Source organism: Octopus sinensis, linkage group LG17 (assembly GCF_006345805.1).
Source record: "Octopus sinensis linkage group LG17, ASM634580v1, whole genome shotgun sequence".
Taxonomy (NCBI): Eukaryota; Metazoa; Mollusca; class Cephalopoda; order Octopoda; family Octopodidae; genus Octopus; species Octopus sinensis.
The window spans coordinates 40,334,604-40,357,010 of record NC_043013.1 but is presented as its reverse complement, the minus strand read 5'-3'; the positions used below and the strand labels follow the sequence as shown (position 1 = coordinate 40,357,010).

General features: G+C 35.4%; 2 protein-coding genes across 2 annotated transcripts in view; both read left to right on the top strand.

Annotated features, from left to right (window-relative positions):
- Positions 1–15,418, top strand: part of LOC115220731 (uncharacterized threonine-rich GPI-anchored glycoprotein PJ4664.02-like) — a 30,141-nt gene extending 14,723 nt beyond the window's left edge. Inside the window, exons 7-11 of the mRNA XM_029790877.2 lie at positions 54–2,423; positions 2,508–3,323; positions 3,418–4,844; positions 4,925–7,742; positions 14,300–15,418. Of these exons, the coding sequence (XP_029646737.2) occupies positions 54–2,423; positions 2,508–3,323; positions 3,418–4,844; positions 4,925–7,742; positions 14,300–14,883 (8,015 nt within the window). The 3' untranslated portion in view covers positions 14,884–15,418. The remainder of the gene's footprint in view (positions 1–53; positions 2,424–2,507; positions 3,324–3,417; positions 4,845–4,924; positions 7,743–14,299) is intronic.
- A 5,514-nt stretch (positions 15,419–20,932) lies between these two features.
- Positions 20,933–22,407, top strand: part of LOC115220951 (metallophosphoesterase domain-containing protein 1-like) — a 45,601-nt gene continuing 44,126 nt past the window's right edge. Inside the window, exon 1 of the mRNA XM_036510504.1 lies at positions 20,933–21,403. The gene's annotated coding sequence lies outside the window, so the exon portion shown is untranslated. The remainder of the gene's footprint in view (positions 21,404–22,407) is intronic.

Here is a 22,407-nt window from a genome sequence, read left to right as displayed (position 1 = left end):
AGCACACACAAAACTCACTACAACTACGGAACAATCAACTCTCTTTACTCAAGCCAAAGATGGAGAAACATCTATTCCAATCACACCTGCTGCTAGCAAAATTCTAACACTATCTCAAACGACAATTCCCTCATCACCAACAGTACACATGTCTACCACTGAAAAACCACTAACTGATCCAACTAGCACTGAATATATATCTGAGGTGTCAACTGAAAAGACTCTTGAAATTGCTACACCAGCCAGCACACCAGAATTGTTTACAGAACCTATCACAGACACAACGATACAGATTACTTCAAAGAGTCAAATTCCAACAGAAACTGATAAATCTACTTCTCAACTTCCCAAACAACACACATTGATACATCCACTCCAGAAAGCACAACTTTATATGGTGATATCCTTACTCAGCCTTCGACTCAGGGAGGAGTTACACCTGAAGAAAGAACTTCTGCATCAACAAGTGCATCTAGTTTACCTGAAGACATTTTCTTTGAACACAACACGCCTTTCATCTACTACAAATTTAGCATCATTATTGCATTCAACGCTTAGTGAAGGTATTTCTATTTTTAATGGCAGTAGCTTTGTGCATCCAACTTTCTTATCTACAAAGACAAAATTTCCTGATTCACTGTCTACTACAACCTCTTCTCCATTTGTCTCTTCTTTACAGACGTCTTCTATTTCTATTGCTACAACAGTGCATACAGCACTACAAACAACAATTCCTTCAGCAACAACAGAACACACTACTACCAGTGAAAAACTAATAACTGATCAAACTACCACTCAATATACAACCGAGGCGTCAACTACAAAGAAACCAGAAATTACTACAACGGCAACCTCACCAGAATTCCTTACGCAAAATATAACATCCACAACGACCCAGATTACTTCGACGAGTCAAATTCCTCCGGAAACAAAGAAATCTACTTCTCAAATTCCTCAAACAACACACATTCACACACCAACTGTTGAAAGCACAACACAATTCACGGATATTCTAACGACAGAGACTACACCACTATCAACTACAGAACAACCATCTCTGTCTACTCGAGCCAAAGATGTACCAACAACGCTCGTTGCTGCAACACTGCATACAGCACCACAAACAACGATTCCTTCAGCAACAACAGAACACACTACTACCAGTGAAAAGCTAATAACTGATCAAATTACCACTCAATATACAACTGAGGCGTCAACTACAAAGTTGCCAGAAATTACTACAACAGAAACCACACCAGAATTCCTTACACAAAATATAACATCCACAACAACCCTGATTACTTCGACGAGTCAAATTCCTCCGGAAACAAAGGAGTCTTCCTCTCAAATTCCTCAAACAACACACATTCACAAACCAACTTTTGGAAGCACAACAAAATTCACAGATATTCTAACAACGGAGACTACACCACCTCTCACCTCAACTACAGAACAACCATCTCTGTCTACTCGAGCAAAAGATGTACCAACAACGCACGTTGCTACAACACTGCATACAGCACCACAAACAACAATTCCTTCAGCAACAACAGAACACACTACTACCAGTCAAAAACTAATAACTGATCAAACTACCACTCAATATACAACTGAGGCGTCAACTACAAAGTTGCCAGAAATTACTACAACAGAAACCACACCAGAATTCCTTACACAAAATATAACATCCACAACAACCAAGATTACTTCGACGAGTCAAATTCCTCCGGAAACAAAGGAGTCTACTTCTCAAATTCCTCAAACAACACACATTCACACACCAACTGTTGAAAGCACAACACAATTCACAGATATTCTAACAACAGAGACTACACCACCTCTCACCTCAACTACAGAACAACCATCTCTATCTACTCGAGCCCAAGATTTACCAACAACGCTCGTTGCTACAACACTGTATACAGCACCACAAACAATTCCTTCAGCAACAACAGAACACACTACTACCAGTGAAAAACCAATAACTGATGAAACTACCACTCAATATACAACTGAGGCGTCAACTACAAAGGTGCCAGTAATTACTACAACAGAAACCACACCAGAATTCCTTATGCAAAATATAACATCCACAACAACCCTGATTACTTCGACGAGTCAAATTCCTCCGGAAACAAAGGAATCTACTTCTCAAATTCCTCAAACAACACACATTCACACGCCAACTGTTGAAAGCACAACAGAATTCACAGATATTCTAACAACAGAGACTACACCACCTCTCACCTCAACTACAGAACAACCATCTCTGTCTACTCGAGCCAAAGACGTACCAACAACGCTCGTTGCTACAAAACTGCATACAGCACCACAAACAACAATTCCTTCAGCAACAACAGAACACACTACTACCAGTGAAAAACCAATAACTGATCAAACTACCACTCAATATACAACGAGGCGTCAACTACAAAGAACCAGAAATTACTACAACAGGCAACCACACCAGAATTCCTTACGCAAAATATAACATCCACAACGACCAGATTACTTCGACGAGTCAAATTCCTCCGGAAACAAGAAATCTACTTCTCAAATTCCTCAAACAACACACATTCACACACCAACTGTTGAAAGCACAACACAATTCACAGATATTCTAACAACAGAGACTACACCACCTCTCACCTCAACTACAGAACAACCATCTCTGTCTACTCGAGCCAAAGACGTACCAACAACGCTCGTTGCTACAAAACTGCATACAGCACCACAAACAACAATTCCTTCAGCAACAACAGAACACACTACTACCAGTGAAAAACCAATAACTGATCAAACTACCACTCAATATACAACCGAGGCGTCAACTACAAAGAAACCAGAAATTACTACAACGGCAACCTCACCAGAATTCCTTACGCAAAATATAACATCCACAACGACCCAGATTACTTCGACGAGTCAAATTCCTCCGGAAACAAAGAAATCTACTTCTCAAATTCCTCAAACACACACATTCACACACCAACTGTTGAAAGCACAACACAATTCACACAGATATTCTAACGACAGAGACTACACCACTATCAACTACAGAACAAACAACCATCTCTGTCTACTCGAGCCAAAGATGTACCAACAACGCTCGTTGCTGCAACACTGCATACAGCACCACAAACAACGATTCCTTCAGCAACAACAACACACTACTACCAGTGAAAAGCTAATAACTGATCAAATTACCACTCAATATACAACTGAGGCGTCAACTACAAAGTTGCCAGAAATTACAACAGAAACCACACCAGAATTCCTTACACAAAATATAACATCCACAACAACCCTGATTACTTCGACGAGTCAAATTCCTCCGGAAACAAAGGAGTCTTCCTCTCAAATTCCTCAAACAACACACATTCACAAACCAACTTTGGAAGCACAAAAAATTCACAGATATTCTAACAACGGAGACTACACCACCTCTCACCTCAACTACAGAACAACCATCTCTGTCTACTCGAGCAAAAGAATGTACCAACAACGCACGTTGCTACAACACTGCATACAGCACCACAAACAACAATTCTTCAGCAACAACAGAACACACTACTACCAGTGAAAAACTAATAACTGATCAAACTACCACTCAATATACAACTGAGGCGTCAACTACAAAGTTGCCAGAAATTACTACAACAGAAACCACACCAGAATTCCTTACACAAAATATAACATCCACAACAACCCTGATTACTTCGACGAGTCAAATTCCTCCGGAAACAAAGGAGTCTACTTCTCAAATTCCTCAAACAACACACATTCACACACCAACTGTTGAAAGCACAACACAATTCACAGATATTCTAACAACAGAGACTACACCACCTCTCACCTCAACTACAGAACAACCATCTCTATCTACTCGAGCCCAAGATGTACCAACTACGCTCGTTGCTACAACGCTGTATACAGCACCACAAACAATTCCTTCAGCAACAACAGAACACACTACTACCAGTGAAAAACCAATAACTGATGAAACTACCACTCAATATACAACTGAGGCGTCAACTACAAAGGTGCCAGTAATTACTACAACAGAAACCACACCAGAATTCCTTATGCAAAATATAACATCCACAACAACCCTGATTACTTCGACGAGTCAAATTCCTCCGGAAACAAAGGAATCTACTTCTCAAATTCCTCAAACAACACACATTCACACGCCAACTGTTGAAAGCACAACACAATTCACAGATATTCTAACAACAGAGACTACACCACCTCTCACCTCAACTACAGAACAACCATCTCTGTCTACTCGAGCCAAAGACGTACCAACAACGCTCGTTGCTACAAAACTGCATACAGCACCACAAACAACAATTCCTTCAGCAACAACAGAACACACTACTACCAGTGAAAAACCAATAACTGATCAAACAACCACTCAATATACAACTGAGGCATCAACTACAAAGTTGCCAGAAATTACTACAACAGAAACCACACCAGAATTCCTTATGCAAAATATAACATCCACAACAACCCTGATTACTTCGACGAGTCAAATTCCTCCGGAAACAAAGGAGTCTACTTCTCAAATTCCTCAAACAACACACATTCACACGCCAACTGTTGAAAGCACAACACAATTCACAGATATTCTTACAACAGAGACTACACCACCTCTCACCTCAACTACAGAACAACCATCTCTATCTACTCGTGCCAAAGATGTACCAACAACGCTCGTTGCTACAACGCTGCATACAGCACCACAAACAACAATTCCTTCAGCAACAACAGAAAGCACTACTACCAGTGAAAAACCAATAACTGATCAAACTAGCACTCAATATACAACTGGGCGTCAAGTACAAAGTTGCCAGAAATTACTACAACTGAAACCACACCAGAATTCTTTACGCAAAATATAACATCCACAATAACCCAGATTACTTCGACGAGTCAAATTCCTCCGGAAATGAAGGAATCTACTTCTCAAATTCCTCAAACAACACACATTCACACACCAACTGTTGAAAGCACAACACAATTCACAGATATTCAAACAACAGAGACTATACCACCTCTCATCTCAACTACAGAACAACCATCTCTGTCTACTCGAGCCAAAGATGTATCAACAACGCTCGTTGCTACAACACTGCATACAGCACCACAAACAACAATTCCTTCAGTAACAACAGAACATAGTACTACCAGTGAAAAACTAATAACTGATCAAACTACCACTCAACATACAACTGAGGCGTCAACTACAAAGTTGCCAGAAATTACTACAACAGAAACCACACCAGGATTCCTTACGCAAAATATAACATCCACAACAACCCAGATTACTTCGACGAGTCAAATTCCTCCGGAAACAAAGGAGTCTACTTCTCAAATTCCTCAAACAACACACATTCACACACCAACTTTTGAAAGCACAACACAATTCACAGATATTCTAACAACAGAGACTACACCACCTCTCACCTCAACTACAGAACAACCATCTCTATCTACTCGAGCCAAAGATGTAACAACAACGCTCGTTGCTACAACGCTGCATACAGCACCACAAACAACAATTCCTTCAGCAACAACAGAAAGCACTACTACCAGTGAAAAACCAATAACTGATGAAACTACCACTCAATATACAACTGAGGCGTCAACTACAAAGTTGCCAGAAATTACTACAACAGAAACCACACCAGAATTCCTTACGCAAAATATAACATCCACAACAACCCTGATTACTTCGACGAGTCAAATTCCTCCAGAAACAAAGGAGTCTACTTCTCAAATTCCTCAAACAACACACATTCACACACCAACTGTTGAAAGCATAACACAATTCACAGATATCCTAACAACAGAGACTACACCACCTCTCACCTCAACTACAGAACAACCATCTCTATCTACTCGAGCCAAAGATGTACCAACAACGCTCGTTGCTACAACGCTGCATACAGCACCACAAACAACAATTCCTTCAGCGACAACAGAAAGCACTACTACCAGTGAAAAACCAATAACTGATGAAACTAGCACTCAATATACAACTAAGGCTTCAACGGAAAAGACTCAGGAAATTACTACACGAGCAACTACAACAGCATTGTTTACAACACCTCTGACAGACTCAACAACACAGATTACTTCTACAAGTCAAATTCAGATAGAAACTGAGGCATCTGCTTCCCAACTTTCTCAAACAACACAGATTCACACATCTACTGTTGAAAGCACAACAAAACTCACTACAACTACGGAACAATCAACTCTCTTTACTCAAGCCAAAGATGGAGAAACATCTATTCCAATCACACCTGCTGCTAGCAAAATTCTAACACTATCTCAAACGACAATTCCCTCATCACCAACAGTACACATGTCTACCACTGAAAAACCACTAACTGATCCAACTAGCACTGAATATATATCTGAGGTGTCAACTGAAAAGACTCTTGAAATTGCTACACCAGCCAGCACACCAGAATTGTTTACAGAACCTATCACAGACACAACGATACAGATTACTTCAAAGAGTCAAATTCCAACAGAAACTGATAAATCTACTTCTCAACTTCCCCAAACAACACACATTGATACATCCACTCCAGAAAGCACAACTTTATATGGTGATATCCTTACTCAGCCTTCGACTCAGGGAGGAGTTACACCTGAAGAAAGAACTTCTGCATCAACAAGTGCATCTAGTTTACCTGAAGACATTTTCACTTTGAACACAACACGCCTTTCATCTACTACAAATTTAGCATCATTATTGCATTCAACGCTTAGTGAAGGTATTTCTATTTTTAATGGCAGTAGCTTTGTGCATCCAACTTTCTTATCTACAAAGACAAAATTTCCTGATTCACTGTCTACTACAACCTCTTCTCCATTTGTCTCTTCTTTACAGACGTCTTCTATTTCTACACTGAGATCATTGATTTCTAAATTTCATAATTTCTCTACTCTGTCTCCTCCTAATGCAACCAATATGTCAGAATCTTCAACTTCATCTCTCCTTTCTACTTCACATTTTGTTACAAATAATGAAACATATATTTCTGAAGAAACCAATTCAACTTTGCCAACTCACTCTAAATCAATTGCCCAAAATTTTTCATATTCACCAACCTCTCTTGAAAGAACAAAACCAACAATATTAACTGTCATAACTAGGAAAGTTAAACAACCAGATTTTTCTCCGATGTCAACTACAAATACCTCCAATCAAAGTTCAACACTGACTGTCCTGAAAACATTTCATCCTTCAACTTCTATGAAAATTACTAATGAATCTGAACTTTATATTACTAAACAGCCTACTCATGGTATTCTTGTAACTAATACAACAAGAACAAAAGATAAGTCTTACACGATGATAACAGCTCGCACCAGTGCAAAAGCCAACAAACGATTACCTGTCACAAAGATACTCAATGCAACAGACTTTGATGAGAAAATATATAGCACTCCTAGTAGCCCTCTCCAAACAAAACCAAATGCAAGTAGTACAATGCTGGTGATTTCAAGAAGTATCCAGCAACATCTGTCAACACCAATAAAAACTCATTCAACTGGAAAGACTGTTTTGCCTTCTCCAAGCAGTTCATCAAGTACAAATACTTCTATGATAATAATATCCCGGAGAACTAAACCAGTTACTTCAATAATTCCTCCAACAATAACAACAACAATGCTGAATATATCCACAATTTTAGCAACTACTGTATCACCAATGAAAGGTAAGACAATCAATTATTCAATTTCCTGAGGAAAACTTTTTTTTTTACAGTTATAATTATTACCATTATTATTTATCATGTTTTCAAGTTTTATGCAAATTTCTACAATATTGCTATGTGAACTTCTGTATTTATGAGAGATGTACAGCATTGTCCTTTGGGAATATAGAATTTTGATTCTATACTACATCAGTTTTACCTTATTGTGGAATTTGGTTTGTTATTTCTAAATTAGTTTAGTGTTTCTTTGATTATGTAGTGAATGTACAATATGAATTCTATTATTTTGTAGGGTGGTTTTTGTTTTTCTATATACTCTGTAATTGATGTGATATTATTTAGTCTTGGCCAGTGACTCCATGGTGTTTGTGCTATGAAGGTAGTATTATTCTAAGGGTATACAACTGTGTAGAATGTGAGTTAAGTGGCTAGTGTTATAGACTTAGGTGTCAAGAATTTGAAGGTATTATAAACACTAATTCAATTGAATAAATGCTTTCATCTTGGTTGCTATGATCATACCATTTCAGGACCTGTACCCTCAGGACTTCTTCAAATGCTTGTCATGTTCAGTAATGTTTGTTGTTTATTCATTGTATTTACAATGTATTGATTACATGTATTACATTGTATTGATGCCTGACAACAGTTTTCTTGAGATTGACTGTCAATCCTAAGGCAGTGCAAGCATCAGAAAATGCATTCAAAATGTGTTGCATATCAATCTCTGTGTGTGCTACTAGCTCACAATCATCAGCATACAAAAGGTCTCTTATGATAGAGGTAAATGTCTTTGTTTTTGCAGCAAGGGGCCTGATATTAAATATGCTGCTAGAGGTTCGATAATGGACGTAAACACCATATCTACAGTTTCTGAATGCAATACAGAACACCATCACGAAATATATGGAAAATAGGGTCGGTGCCAGAATATCCCCCTGTTTCACTCCATTTTGTATTGAAATGGGCTCCGACATCTTCCCTCTAACATTCTCCCTACCATTCATGGTTAGGTCTTTTCATGAAAACATATACACACATACATACATACATACATACATACATACATACATACATGCATATATATATCACGTGATCACGTGACCGACCAGACCATCAGATGTTGTTATACATTGCTGGTCACAATGCGTTCGCATTGTTTTAGCCTTCGAATGATGCCACCCCGCTGGCTAAGTGAGCAAGCCACACACACACACACACACATACACACACACACACACACCACACACACACACACACACACACACACACACACACACACACATATATATATATATATATATATATATACACACACATACATATATACTTGGATACTTAGCAAGGTAAAGAGTGGCTATAAAGAGGAATCAAGGTGAGCAAATATGGAGACAATTATGCATATAAACTAACTTATGATATCTAAGATAAATTGATTCACCCAATGTTTATTTGCTTCATTACTGGCTGCATGTTGTTGTGAACTACATCTACCCACATTATATTAAATAATAACAGCTTGGGTTTGATATACAAAATACGTATATATGCATACATGCAGAGAGAAAACAAGACTTTATATATCTATTTATATATCTATGGCTCTAGAAACAGCTGTTGGACCCATAACACCTTACCTTTCTCTGCTGTTTGTACTCTGTGTAAGTTTTATCTATTGATATAAATATCTATATAATTATTCTTAAATATTCATCTGAAAGTGTTCAGTCTTTTGCTTTCTCTCTGCATGTATGCATATATACATATTTTGTATATCAAACCCAAGCTGTTATATTTAATTCATTTATCCACATAATTGCCTCTATATCTACTCTTATAGCCACTCTATGGAATTGATTCCTCATAAACACACGAATATTTACAAATACATTAATGCATGTATATAAGTGTGTGTGTGTGTGTGTGTTTTACATGAATGATATTTTGATAATAGAGAGTAATTTTTGATTTCATATATATTGATATTTGTGTATGTATGGAAAAATTTTTTAAGTAAATATTTCCAAAATGACTTCAGCGTAAAGCTTCTCACAAGAGTTTGCTTGCATTTAGCATCTTTGACTATCCTTCACTCCTGCCCTGTTTGTTGTTTTAGTTTCCCTCTACCGGCAGGACCAACAGGAAACACATCACATTTTATGATATATAAGATAAACTGCAATATTCTAAGTATTGCAGGTAACATATAGTGAGCATGAGTTCAATCAATGGGTCAGTGAACCAACATGCAGTCTGGTTTAACTTGAACAAACAAGTGACATTACAAGTATGAGAATAACTAATACAAGAATATCCCAGGCACTAATAACAGAGTAATAAGTTTACCATTGTGATTTGAATAAAGGGTTTGTTAAGGCAGTGAGCTGGCAGAAACGTTAGCATGCCGGGTGAAATGCTTAGCGCTATTTCGTCTGTCTTTACGTTCTGAGTTCAAATTCCGCTGAGGTTGACTTTGCTTTTCAGGGTCAATAAATTAAGTACCAGTTGTGTACTGGTGTCAATCTAATTGACTAGCCCCCTCCCCAAGAATTTGGGCCTTGTGTCTAGAGAAGAAAAGAATAAAGGATTTGGTTCAAAATTACAAGAATGTTACAGGATGTCAGGCACCTAAAGATGGTGGGTGATACAACAGCTAAAATGTTGTAACACATTCTGAATAAATCAGTGTGTAATAATAGTAATTTCTAATCTCATTAATTTCAGACAAAACTTATGTCAGGGTATGTGTTGTGTGATTTTATTGAGTATTGATTGCGCTGAATAAATGTTGTTATATTGTTTCAACATTCATAAGATAGGTGGCATTGTGTGACATACCTTATTTCATTGGGTAGTTATTGTATATGGTATAACTAATTATGATATTCCTTAACCCTTTCGTTACCAAACCACCCAAAGCCGCCCAAAAAAAATTTTGGTTAATGTGACCAAACCTCCCAAACCCGCCCGTATTTACCTATTCATATTTAAATGAGAATATCAGAGCAAATCTCTTTAGTACATTCGTGAAAACACGTATTATACTTCGTAAACAGTTCAACTACAGTTTTGTACAACAATCGAAGTGTAATTTTAATTCTGTGAATTTTGGGAGATTTTTTTCCGAAATTTGTTCCTATTGTGTTTTCAAAATTTGTAATTCTGACAAAAAATGGATACAAATTTCATTATATCAAGCAGCGTGTCAGAATTCGAAGGATTTTCTACTGAACACCTTCATAAATCTAACTCTATGACTGAAAAAAAAAAGCACGTGGTATTTGATAATGAATCTGATGTTTCATTTACCGAAAGTGAAAACAGTGAATCCGAGAGCTCTGACAGCGATAAAGAAAATGAATTGGCACCTGAATGGAGTGAAAATTTAAAAACTGTTTCTTTCGATGATTTTTCTGAAGAAACTGGACCAAGCCACAGACTTTCCCAGGAGAGTAAAGCCTTAGACTATTTCTTTTTACTTTTTCGAATGAGCCTATTTGAAATCATTACGGCGGAAATGAACCGTTATGCTAAATGTAAACAAAGCGAAAGAAAGGATAGTTAGTGGTTTCCCACAACCTTAAATGAAATTAAGACTATTTTGCCATAAATATTATTATGGGTATCAGAAAGTTACCCAGAATAACAAATTCTATCATAAAATTTTGTTGTATACCCAATTGAATATTAGCTAATAACCCATTTTCTATAGCAATGTTTGAACAAAATTTTAATAATTTTATATTTTGTTGAATTTACCTGTATCTACCTGCAATTAGAGTCACTTTGTGACAAAAATTATTGTATAGAATTGGTTGAGAACATTTCATTAAATTATCTTCCAAAAATCACTTTAATATATTAATAAATAAAAAAAGTTATAGTTGTTTAATGAAACCAGACTAAATTTATGATTATGTTAGAAATTAATTGAAACACATAAGGGGTGGTCAGAAATATAGTAACGAAAGGGTTAAAAAGACAGTCATTGAAACTTCAAACAGAACTTTATTACTTAAAAGTTATCTATCCCAGTTCAAAGAGAAAGTATCTTAACATTTCAGACATCAGTCCTTCTTCAGAATAAAGAAAAACATGTAGGAGTGAGAAAGAAGAATAGCCAATGACAAACAGACATACATACATACATACATACATACATACATACATACATACATACATACATACATACATACATATATACATACATACATACATACATACATTGCATACATACATACATATATACATCAAAAATATTAACTAGATTATGGCTGTGAGATAACAGTTTATTCAAAGTAGCCGTTCACAGCTTCAACCCAGCTCTAGAAGCTGGTGCATTCCTCACTGTGTCCTTGGGAAGATCTTCAAACCCTTCCTTGATCTTGGCCACCAACTTGGCTTTTGTGTTGCAGGCAGAAAGGTTGGTTTCTCTTTCTCAATTGTACCCCATAGATAGTAATCCATAGGAGTACAATCAGGAGTGTTGAGAGACCAGAAATTGGGGCTGATAAAGCCATAGAAATTCTCCAACAACCACTTCTGGTTCTTTCTGGAGGTATGGCAAGGAGCCAAATCCTACTGCCACACATATGGCCTTCCAATAGCAACTCATTTCAGTCAGGGATTGACTACAGTCTCCAGGATCTTCACATAGTCGTCTGAATTGAGCCTAAGGTTCTGTTCAAAGATGTGGAGATTAATTCCAGCATGCAGGCAGTTAGAAAGCTTGCTGTGTCCCTTTTTGTTGACCACAGCTTCGTAGTCTCCCTTACAGCTGTCCATGTCATGTCTTATACCATTTACAGTGTTCATAGAGCACTGAGCGGCAGTCATGATGTTGGCATTTTGATACCCAACATGAATCAGCATAATACAGGTAACTCTCTTCCAATATTTAGATAGCTTCCAGTCCACCATGTCAGGAAACTTTTCTCAATTAAAACTTTAATCTTTATGCTCACTGGGGCAGCTACAGAGGAAATGTTAAGGGACCCTCTTTTAATATACAAGGGATAGGATGGAGTTTCGCTCTTGACTCATGAGTGAATGTTTGTTGGATTTGGTAAAGCATTGCAGACAATCAGAACCAGAAATCTGATATGCTCAATATCAGTCCACCAAAAATCAGACCAGGTAACATTCTACTGCAGTATATTGGCCCACCTTGTCTAGGCTTCTTGTTGGCTGAGTCCTATCACCCTGCTAGCACATGCTTCTCCTACACTTATGTAGACATCTTGGAGCAGATGTTACTGCATTATTCCTGCAATACTTCCAATCTGATGAGTTACGAAATATTCATGCCTGAGCTTTCAACAGTTCCAACCAGAGCCCTCTGCTTCAACCATACTTCTGCCACCTACAACTCTCTAACAGCCCTCCACTTCTTACCTGTGCAAACTTCAATGTCAGTTACTACTACTTTCATGTCACTGGAATCTCTGTACTTTGTGGCTTCTCTTGTTCTTCACACAACAAACTTCTCTGAGAGTCCACTGAATGGGAGTTGTAATGCTATTTCCCAATGTTTTTGTTAGTTCTGTGGATGGAAACTGTCCTTCAGGTTGCTGTCAAAAGATTTCCCCCAAGCTCTTGACTGTTTGTTCTGTTGAGATTAGGAAAGCAATGCTGGAAAAGATGAAGCAAAACTTTTCTACCATTTTTCCTTTCTTTAGCACAAGAGACCTTGATTTTGATAGTCTGAAGTTCATCCATGTCCATGAAATGGGCTTCTTGAGTCCTTAATAGATGTTCCTGTTATCACACCAACTGTTGTTGTTGTTAGGTCATCTACAGAGGCTCTTATTGGTGGCTGTTGCACACCAGATTCATACAGAGTCCTTGACACTCTACCTCTGCTAACTTGACCAGCATGTTCTTGACAAGGGCATAAAGAGTTACTGAGATGGTGTAACCTTTTCCAGTATGTACCACTTAGATGCTGTAGGTACACAGGTGACTCTTATCTGGAAGATATGGTAGTAATCCAGAATGAGGCCAGTGATCTTCCTGGGGACATGGTGCCTTTGAAGAACCTCCTCTATCAGCTTGCGTGGCATGAACCTATAGGTATTTGCAAGGTCCAACCGCAGAACCCACCAAATCTCCCTTACCTTTTCTCACTTCTCTTAAGAGCTATATGGCCATCCCAGTGTGCTCTAAGCAGTGAGGTATTGCAGCGAAGCATCAGTGGTGCTTCTCCCTGGTACAAAACCAAACTGCATCTCATCTAGATTAACTCTCTTCATAATGAGTTGGGATATGACCCTCTCCGTAACACACATATACATATATACATGTACACACATATACATATAGCTACATGCACACATACATGCATATCTGTGTATGAATATACATACATACTGGAGTGGTAACTTTTTCACTGAACACTACAGAATTTACAAAATCTTATGTTCAGTTCACTTTAAACAGATATTATGATAGCAATAAAGAAATTTTCATTTGTACTTACATGTTAAAACTCTTTTTCCTCTGCAACATTATCGTCATGCTAAATTCATACAATATTTCTATCTTTTGTACTTTTTCAGGTTCAATAATTTTTGGATTTGACCTACTATCACTAGGCACACGCCGAGCCTCATTTATTCACAAATTCATCAATGCCTTCATGCCATATTCTGGTTACAGTCATTATAGTATTGTTTCATGGAGTAAAAGGCCCTTGCACGTAAATTTCCCACTATCCAAACATGATTCTGATCGGAGAGAGCCACACATACCAGACTTGGCAGATATAGTGGATAAAATCAAGAACGACCTATCTTCTACTTCTGTACAAGAACATAACTTGGGTAATGGAGATATACCACCAGTCGTTGTACTGTTTGTTGACCCTCTCGAGACAAGTCTTACAATGCCTTTAATCAAAGCAGTTAGGCAATTGAAAAAATCTCGTGCAAGAGTATTTTTATTAAATATTGGAATCAGCAAATGGCCAAAACAAGGAACTCTAGAATTGCTTAGTAGCGAACCAAGTCAGTTGCATATTGTCCATGCTCCATCCTATCGGCAACTACTAAACAGGGCTTTGAACACTCCCTACCAGTTCCGATTGCTGTCAAATCAATATAAACCCATTACATTCAAAAAGACTAATGCTCCTGCATATTAAAAAAATTTCTAACAAAAGAATATAGACTCAAACATTTGGCTAATTGTCAGATTTCAAATTTAAAAAAGCATTGGTAATTCAATGTTTTGGTCTCATAATAAAAAATAACCTTTAAGTTGAGGAAATATCTAGCAATATTTATATGTTAATGGAATATCTATGTGTTTCAGCTAAATAACTTAACAGTTTCTTTTGGGCTTTTCTTTCTTTTCTTTTCTTTTTTTTTTTTTTTTGAGTGGGTGGGCTCGTTTGTGGATCAAAAACAAACAGGAAAAGCAGTTAATAGTTTTTTTTGTTTTGTTTTTGTCTTTGCTTTTTTTTGTGCAACTATAATTCATAAGTATGTGTTTCATAAAATAAAAGATCTGATTAATTTCTATTACTGAAACGTAAGTACAAAATATTTTCTATTCTTAACCTACTTGATATATCATGCTGCTATATTGTTTATTTAAGCTTCTTTTATGATGAGCAATTTAAGTGTTATTTTGATTGTTTGTTTTTTTAGGGGTGGTAATGTTCTAAATGCAAGATATATTCCTTTTTTTAATATTTTGTTTAAAAAATATTAAAATACCAACTACAAAATGATTGCAAATGCAAATAAAAGATGTGAATTTCATTTTAAACGCTGTGGTTTTAAGGATTAATCTCTTTTCTACATATATTTAAAATTTTACAAAATGACAAAAACTATTAAGAATATTTAATCTATTACTGAAAGCAAAACAATTGTTACAGAATACTCAAAATAAAATAAGCATAAAAAGACACAATATATATATATATATATATATATATATATATATATATATATATATATATATTCAAATATCAAAAATAACTTCTGTATTAAATAATTTGACTGAGAATACATTTTTAAAGATTGTTGTATCCACACACACGCACACACAAAGTATACAACACACACAAAAATATTTACTTTTGATGCCTGAAGTTATTCAGCTGAATACTAGAAAGTCTAAAGCAATTAGAAAAACAATCAGTTGCCATAGTTCTAATCACAAAGGAAACATGCTTTAAATGATTCTAAATACATTTGAATTTCTTTATTAACATAATTACTCAAATTGTTATTTTATAGATTTGACTTAGGGATCATATAAACTCGCAAAATCTATGTATATTCGTGAAGTACATTTTCCTGAGTACACATTTATGCATACATGCAAACACACACACACACACACAACACATACTATAAACATCAACACTCTACACAAGTTTTATAAATTAAACTTCTTAACAACAAAATTATAAACCTTTAAAAATTAAATGTTATATTTTTTATTTCATATTATTATTATTATTAATATTATTATTATTATTATATTATTATTATTATTATTATTATTATTATTATTATTATTGTTGTTATTTTTATTATTATAGCCTAAACGTTCCACTGTGAAAGTTTAAAGATTTTAGTTACTTGTTTTTCTTAAAAAATTTTCTGTTCACACCTAATTTATTTTTACCCTAATTAAATATTTTAAAATTTATTAAATATTATTGTCTTTCCATTTAATAACCTTCACATTCAACTTTCATAAGTATTTCTGATCAAGTTGATCAGAATTCTGTTTTGTTATTTTTTTAACTCTACTTGCTGAGTATATTTTTGTAGTACAATATTGTTGTTATCTTCAAATAGAATAATTTTATGATCTTTTAGTCATTTTGAAAGACTATGAAAGTGTAGTGATGCTACTGATGATAACAATATTGTACTACATTAATAGTCACTGGCAATGTAGCTTGCTTAATTGCAAATTAATAAAGATTTAGCCATAATTTCCAAGACATATCTGACTTTGTATTCTAAAAATATTCATCTGTCATTTTTTAGTAAATAATACAAAAAAATCAGTAACTTAAAATGATTACTATTAAAAATTATTTATATTTTACTAATTTAATTCAAATTAATCTAAGCCGCCAATTTGCCAATTTGGCATTTTGTTGAATTGATGATAAATCAGTTTGGAGTTGGGGGTTTTTTCTTGTTCTTATTTTTTCTTTTTAGTTTCTAAGCATGAAAACTTAATTATTTTTGTTCTTCCTTTTCGTTTTGGTTTTTATTTGGATAGGAGTTGTTTTTTTCCATTTTGGCTTTGTTTTTCTTTTACTGCTTGCTTTCTTGAATATTTGTAATTTTCAAATATACAATCATCAACAGATCAATGTTTATAGCTAATATAAGAGAAAGTACCTGCAATAAAATAATTCATATAGTTTTTCTAATGTTCATTTAAAACCTTGATTGCATCGCACACACACACACATGCACGCACGCACGCACGCACGCACACACACACACACACACACACACACACACACACACACACACACACACACACACACACACACACACAGTGAAATCTCTGTTTACAAATAAGAATTGAAACTTTTTGACAGATGTTTGTTGTTGCCAGTTTGAAGGGAGTTAAACCACAGAACTAAATAGAAAATATTGCTCAACAACAAACTTTTCTATGCTTCTATTTTACCAAATAGAATGCAAATATATTCATTAATAAAAGATAACCTAAACTTTATGAAAAGTAATTGAAGGTACAGTTATATTATAAAAACTTTGATCAGAAGACATCAAATATGTGAAGTCAATTATAGTGAAATTTGTACCATTAAGAACTGTAAACATTTTCACTCTCCTAAGGATTTATATTTCCAAAATCATAAAATATAAGTCTACCATAATAAAACAAACAGTTAAGAAATGATCCAAGACACAGCAAGCCATAAAAAATACAAGAATTTGATGGTTATGAAAAACCATATGGACATATTTAATGATGGATAACCAAATAAATGAGCAGCAAAGAATTTGTAATATTTGATACTGTAACAAATTTTAGGAGATTTGGTACATAGACAGAAGCTTCAATGTTCTTAACAAAGGCAAATTTGTGTCCAGCTTCATGGTATCCAAGATCCACTTTGCTACCAGAAGATCAGTAAAGCACAGAGTTACATACAGTATTGACAAGTCCATGGCCTTACAATATTACATTCAAGTCTCTATTGAACACCAAGTGAAACCTTCCCAGAATCTTCACAGGACAAAAATATAAAAAGAAAAAGACAATGTTGTCACAACACCAACATTCTAATATGTTTCTTTTTACTATCATTATCTTTACCATAAAAAGATTTGTACATGTGCAAAACACTTTCTAAAAATTTTTAACAAATCAATGACTACCTTGAATAATACCAATACAACATCATCACAAAGACATTTTAACTATTAGAACAAGATACAATTTATAACAGGCTTGTTAATCCAAATCATGCATTTTCTCATTATTCTATTTTCATTTTAAAAGGCATCAGTCTTAGTTCTATATACCATTAAAATATCATTAGTTTCCAGTCAATTCAATGTGATCTGCCATCAAGTCATTTTCTTTCTGTTCTTATCTGCTTTGCTACCAAATTAAACTAGAACATAAAATAGTAACACTGATAAAGTACTGTGTTACTTAAATTGAATTTAACTGATGATATAATTGTTTATTGTACACAAGCAACTATTATTCAAAAGGTACAATAATTAATAACACAAAGGCCACAATAAGGTAATGAACAAAAATATCTCAACAAAGTTCAGGCAAGAAAAAAAAGAAAATAGATACAAGAACAATTGAGATTTCGAAGCTGAGCCTCGCATATGGAGTGACCATGGAATAAGACACATGAAGATATACTATATTGTAAGTACCTGCAGCCCAACTTGAAAAAACAGTCATTAAAATTATGTACACTGCAACAGAATTATACATCATAACATCATACAGAATCTAATCTAAAAGTATCTGAATGAATCATAGCTTATGGCATTCAAAGAAAAATTATTCTACAATGTTCTTCATGGCAACATCAAACCTGAATTATTAAAAACATATACTTCCAACGTTTTTGTAATACCTCACTTTATAATACTTGCATTATTTATAAAAATTAATCATTTTTTTCTACTTTTTTAGCACATAATGACAGTAAATCTACTTTAAAGTATAGTTTAAATTCAAATGAAAGTGTTAAATATAACTAGTCAAATATTGCAAATATGCAATAGCTTTTCTTACTATAGAACACATATTTTTTAAAACTCCAAACTAATTTATATTCAATTAGAAAAGACCTGATACAAAATACTAAATCTGTACTCTGATTATTTTGATTCAATAATAGTTATATAAATTATGTTTATAAATTAAAAAATTTTATTTCAAAAACTTTCACAGTGGAACGCATGTTTTCAGCTTTAAAAATTTCAAATGACATGGTAAAAGATGTTTAATAAAACAATTTAAATATTATCATTTGTTTTGTTTTCATTGAATGACTGAGTTTGTAGAAATAACATTTTTCACTAGATGAATTGAACTTCAAAATGTAACAAAGTTACCTGTTAAATATGTCATAAAGCAGTTGGTTACCTGGAAGGCATCAAATAGAAAATTGCTACTCTAATTTGCGTTTTTCCTGCTTATAATTATGTATTTAAATGTTTCTTTCACCAAATCTACATAAAATATTCCAAATAAAATTTCATGCCATTCTTCTTCATAGCAATTTAAAGGTGTGCTCAATTGACTAATTTTTTACTATTAAGTATGAGATTTACTTATCCTAAGTGAAGAATCAAAATGTAAAATTATACCTAGTATCTTGTGGGTTTGAAACTAAAAATATACAATTCATGATGAACAGTTAGTGCAAGACATTCAAATAATTCGTGATTACTGATGGCATACCACCAATCTTGCCCACTAATGACTCATTGCAACAGTTAATTATATGGTTTTAAGCACAAACTTTATAGAGACATAATAATTCAAAAATATACATTATTTAACATGAAAAATAGAGAGGGTAACTCACTCTCAAGCAGGTGAGAATGCCTGACAAAGTGTGAGAGTGGCTAACAAAGGTCTTGATGAGTGATGCCAAGATACCCTCAGCCTTATATTCTTAAAAAGTGGTTCTTATTAACGTCTATTACTTGCATAGTCAGTCTATATAGTTGAAACCCAGCTTTCCTATTTAATTTGCACTTCATCTTTCCCTGCATCTTGTAGGTCATTCAAATCAGTCCTTCATTATATACTTCATATAATTTCAGGGAAAGATGGGCTTCTCTTTATATGCCTTACATGCTTTCTTCTAGGGTTACCTTTTATTTGGTGGGAAAGTCTTTTTCTCCTCCCTCGCCCATACCCCATAATCTTCAATAGTTTTCCATTACTGACAACCTTCACTTTCTTGTTATCACAGGATGATTGGGTGCTACTATGGTTGTAGGCAAGAGAAGGAATCCCTAGCAATCAGCATCTGGTAGTGAGAACAAGACAATTTCTTTTGTTATTGTGACAGGTGGTGCTCTGCAAAACAGAAGCTTCTGGGGCCAGCTGTTGTAGTTACTGCATCTCCTGTTATCTGCTTTCTTTTTTCAGCTTTTCAGCTCATTCAGGCACTTAAGAGCTTCGAAATTATCAGAACTTGCATGCTAGTCCAGTCGCCCACTTGATCACATCATTCAAAGTTGCCATGACGCTCACCCCCTGCTCATACTGTGCCACAACGGTGTCAAGCAAGGATCAATGTAACCAACATTATCCCTTGCAGTGACCCTTATGTTTACATTCCCTCATGTAGTTATGGCACCATCTATGGGCAGTTTCCGTCTATCAAATACATTCACAAGGCTTATCATCTTTTACCCACCCTTCAACATTTGTTTCCCATTCATTGCATTAACACACACCCTCATCCATTCCCCATCCTTCAGGCTCCTAAACACTCTTACAACCTATACCCATCTACTCTCAGTTTTTCTCTTCCCAGTTCCACCCCAATCACGCCCAATCTCTCTTCTAACCAGGCTACCGTAAGCAAAGAACTGTACCTGCGAACAGTAATAACTCACGATACTTATATCCAAGTTATCTCCCCTTATACCATTGTTTACTTCGTATTTCATATCTTACAAAATCCACTGAACAAGTACTTATCAAAGTACTAGGGATGATATAATCACCCTAAGACCTTCGAAAGTAATGTCACAGAAGAGTCGCGGTCCCATGTCTGAATCAGTAGAAGGATAAAAATTCAAATGATGTTGGGACTAATTTTAAATGCTATATAATTAAATGTCTACACATACAGACAATGATTTGAACGGCCAACTCTAGTTAAAAGTCTATCTCAAGTTATTAATAGAGTCTGTTTCTAATTATATGTATATTCAAGTTAAAACAACTCTCAAACAGTTCCAAACTAACTCCTATCCTTACATTCACACACACACACACACCACACACACACACACACATCTATGGAAACCTACATGTAACTTATGGAAACATAAGATTACGTCCTAATCCCAAAACAAAAACAAAAAAGGAAACATCTCACCTAGCTGTCCACCAGATATCCTCACCCAATAACATCTGCAAGTTGAGAAACAATTGTAAGTAATCACCTCTTTTATTCTCACTCCCCACCCCCACCTCAGTAACTGCCAGTATGGTTTTCTTTGAGCCAGTTCAAAAATCTGTACTAATATTGTCCCTTCCCAAAGGCGGCGAGTTGGTAAGCCAAACTAACCTTGGCAAAATTCTTATGAAAAGAGTAATTATTTCAAAAATTCCAAAATTTCTCACAAACACAATCTCATGCGGAGTATATCACCCTTTACTCATGTTTAACTTCCCTACACATCGTCACATTAGACTACCCACTGCAATAAGACACAATCATATATCAACAAACCCTTCTTCATGCACATAAATACATTATACAGGAGTGGCTGTGTGGTAAGTAGCTTGCTTACCAACCACATGGTTCCGGGTTCAGTCCCACTGCGTGGCATCTTGGGCAAGTGTCTTCTGCTATAGCCTCAGGCCGACCAATGCCTTGTGAGTGGATTTGGTAGACGGAAACTGAAAGAAGCCTGTCGTATATATGTATATATATATATATAAGTGTGTGTGTATATGTTTGTCTGTCTGTGTTTGTCCCCACACCATCGCTTGACAACTGATGCTGGTGTGTTTACGTCGCCGTCACTTAGCGGTTCGGCAAAAAGAGACCGATAGAATAAGTACTGGGCTTACAAAGAATAAGTCCCGGGGTCGATTTGCTCGACTAAAGGTGGTGCTCCAGCATGGCCGCAGTCAAATGACTGAAACAAGTAAAAGAGTAAACTCTAAAAAAAATCACTAAATTAGCACGCCGAACAAAATGCTTAGCGGCATTTCGTCCGTCTTTACGTTCTGAGTTCAAATTCTGCCGAGATCGACTTTGCCTATAATCCTTTCGGATCGATAAAATAAGTACCAGTTGAGCACTAGGGTCGATGTAATAAACTTACCCCTCCCCAAAATTACTGGCCTTTTGCCAAAACTTGAAACCAATAGAGTTATTTCCCTTCAATTTTATTGTAAGTTGGTGCCTTTCATCCAGTCTAAAATG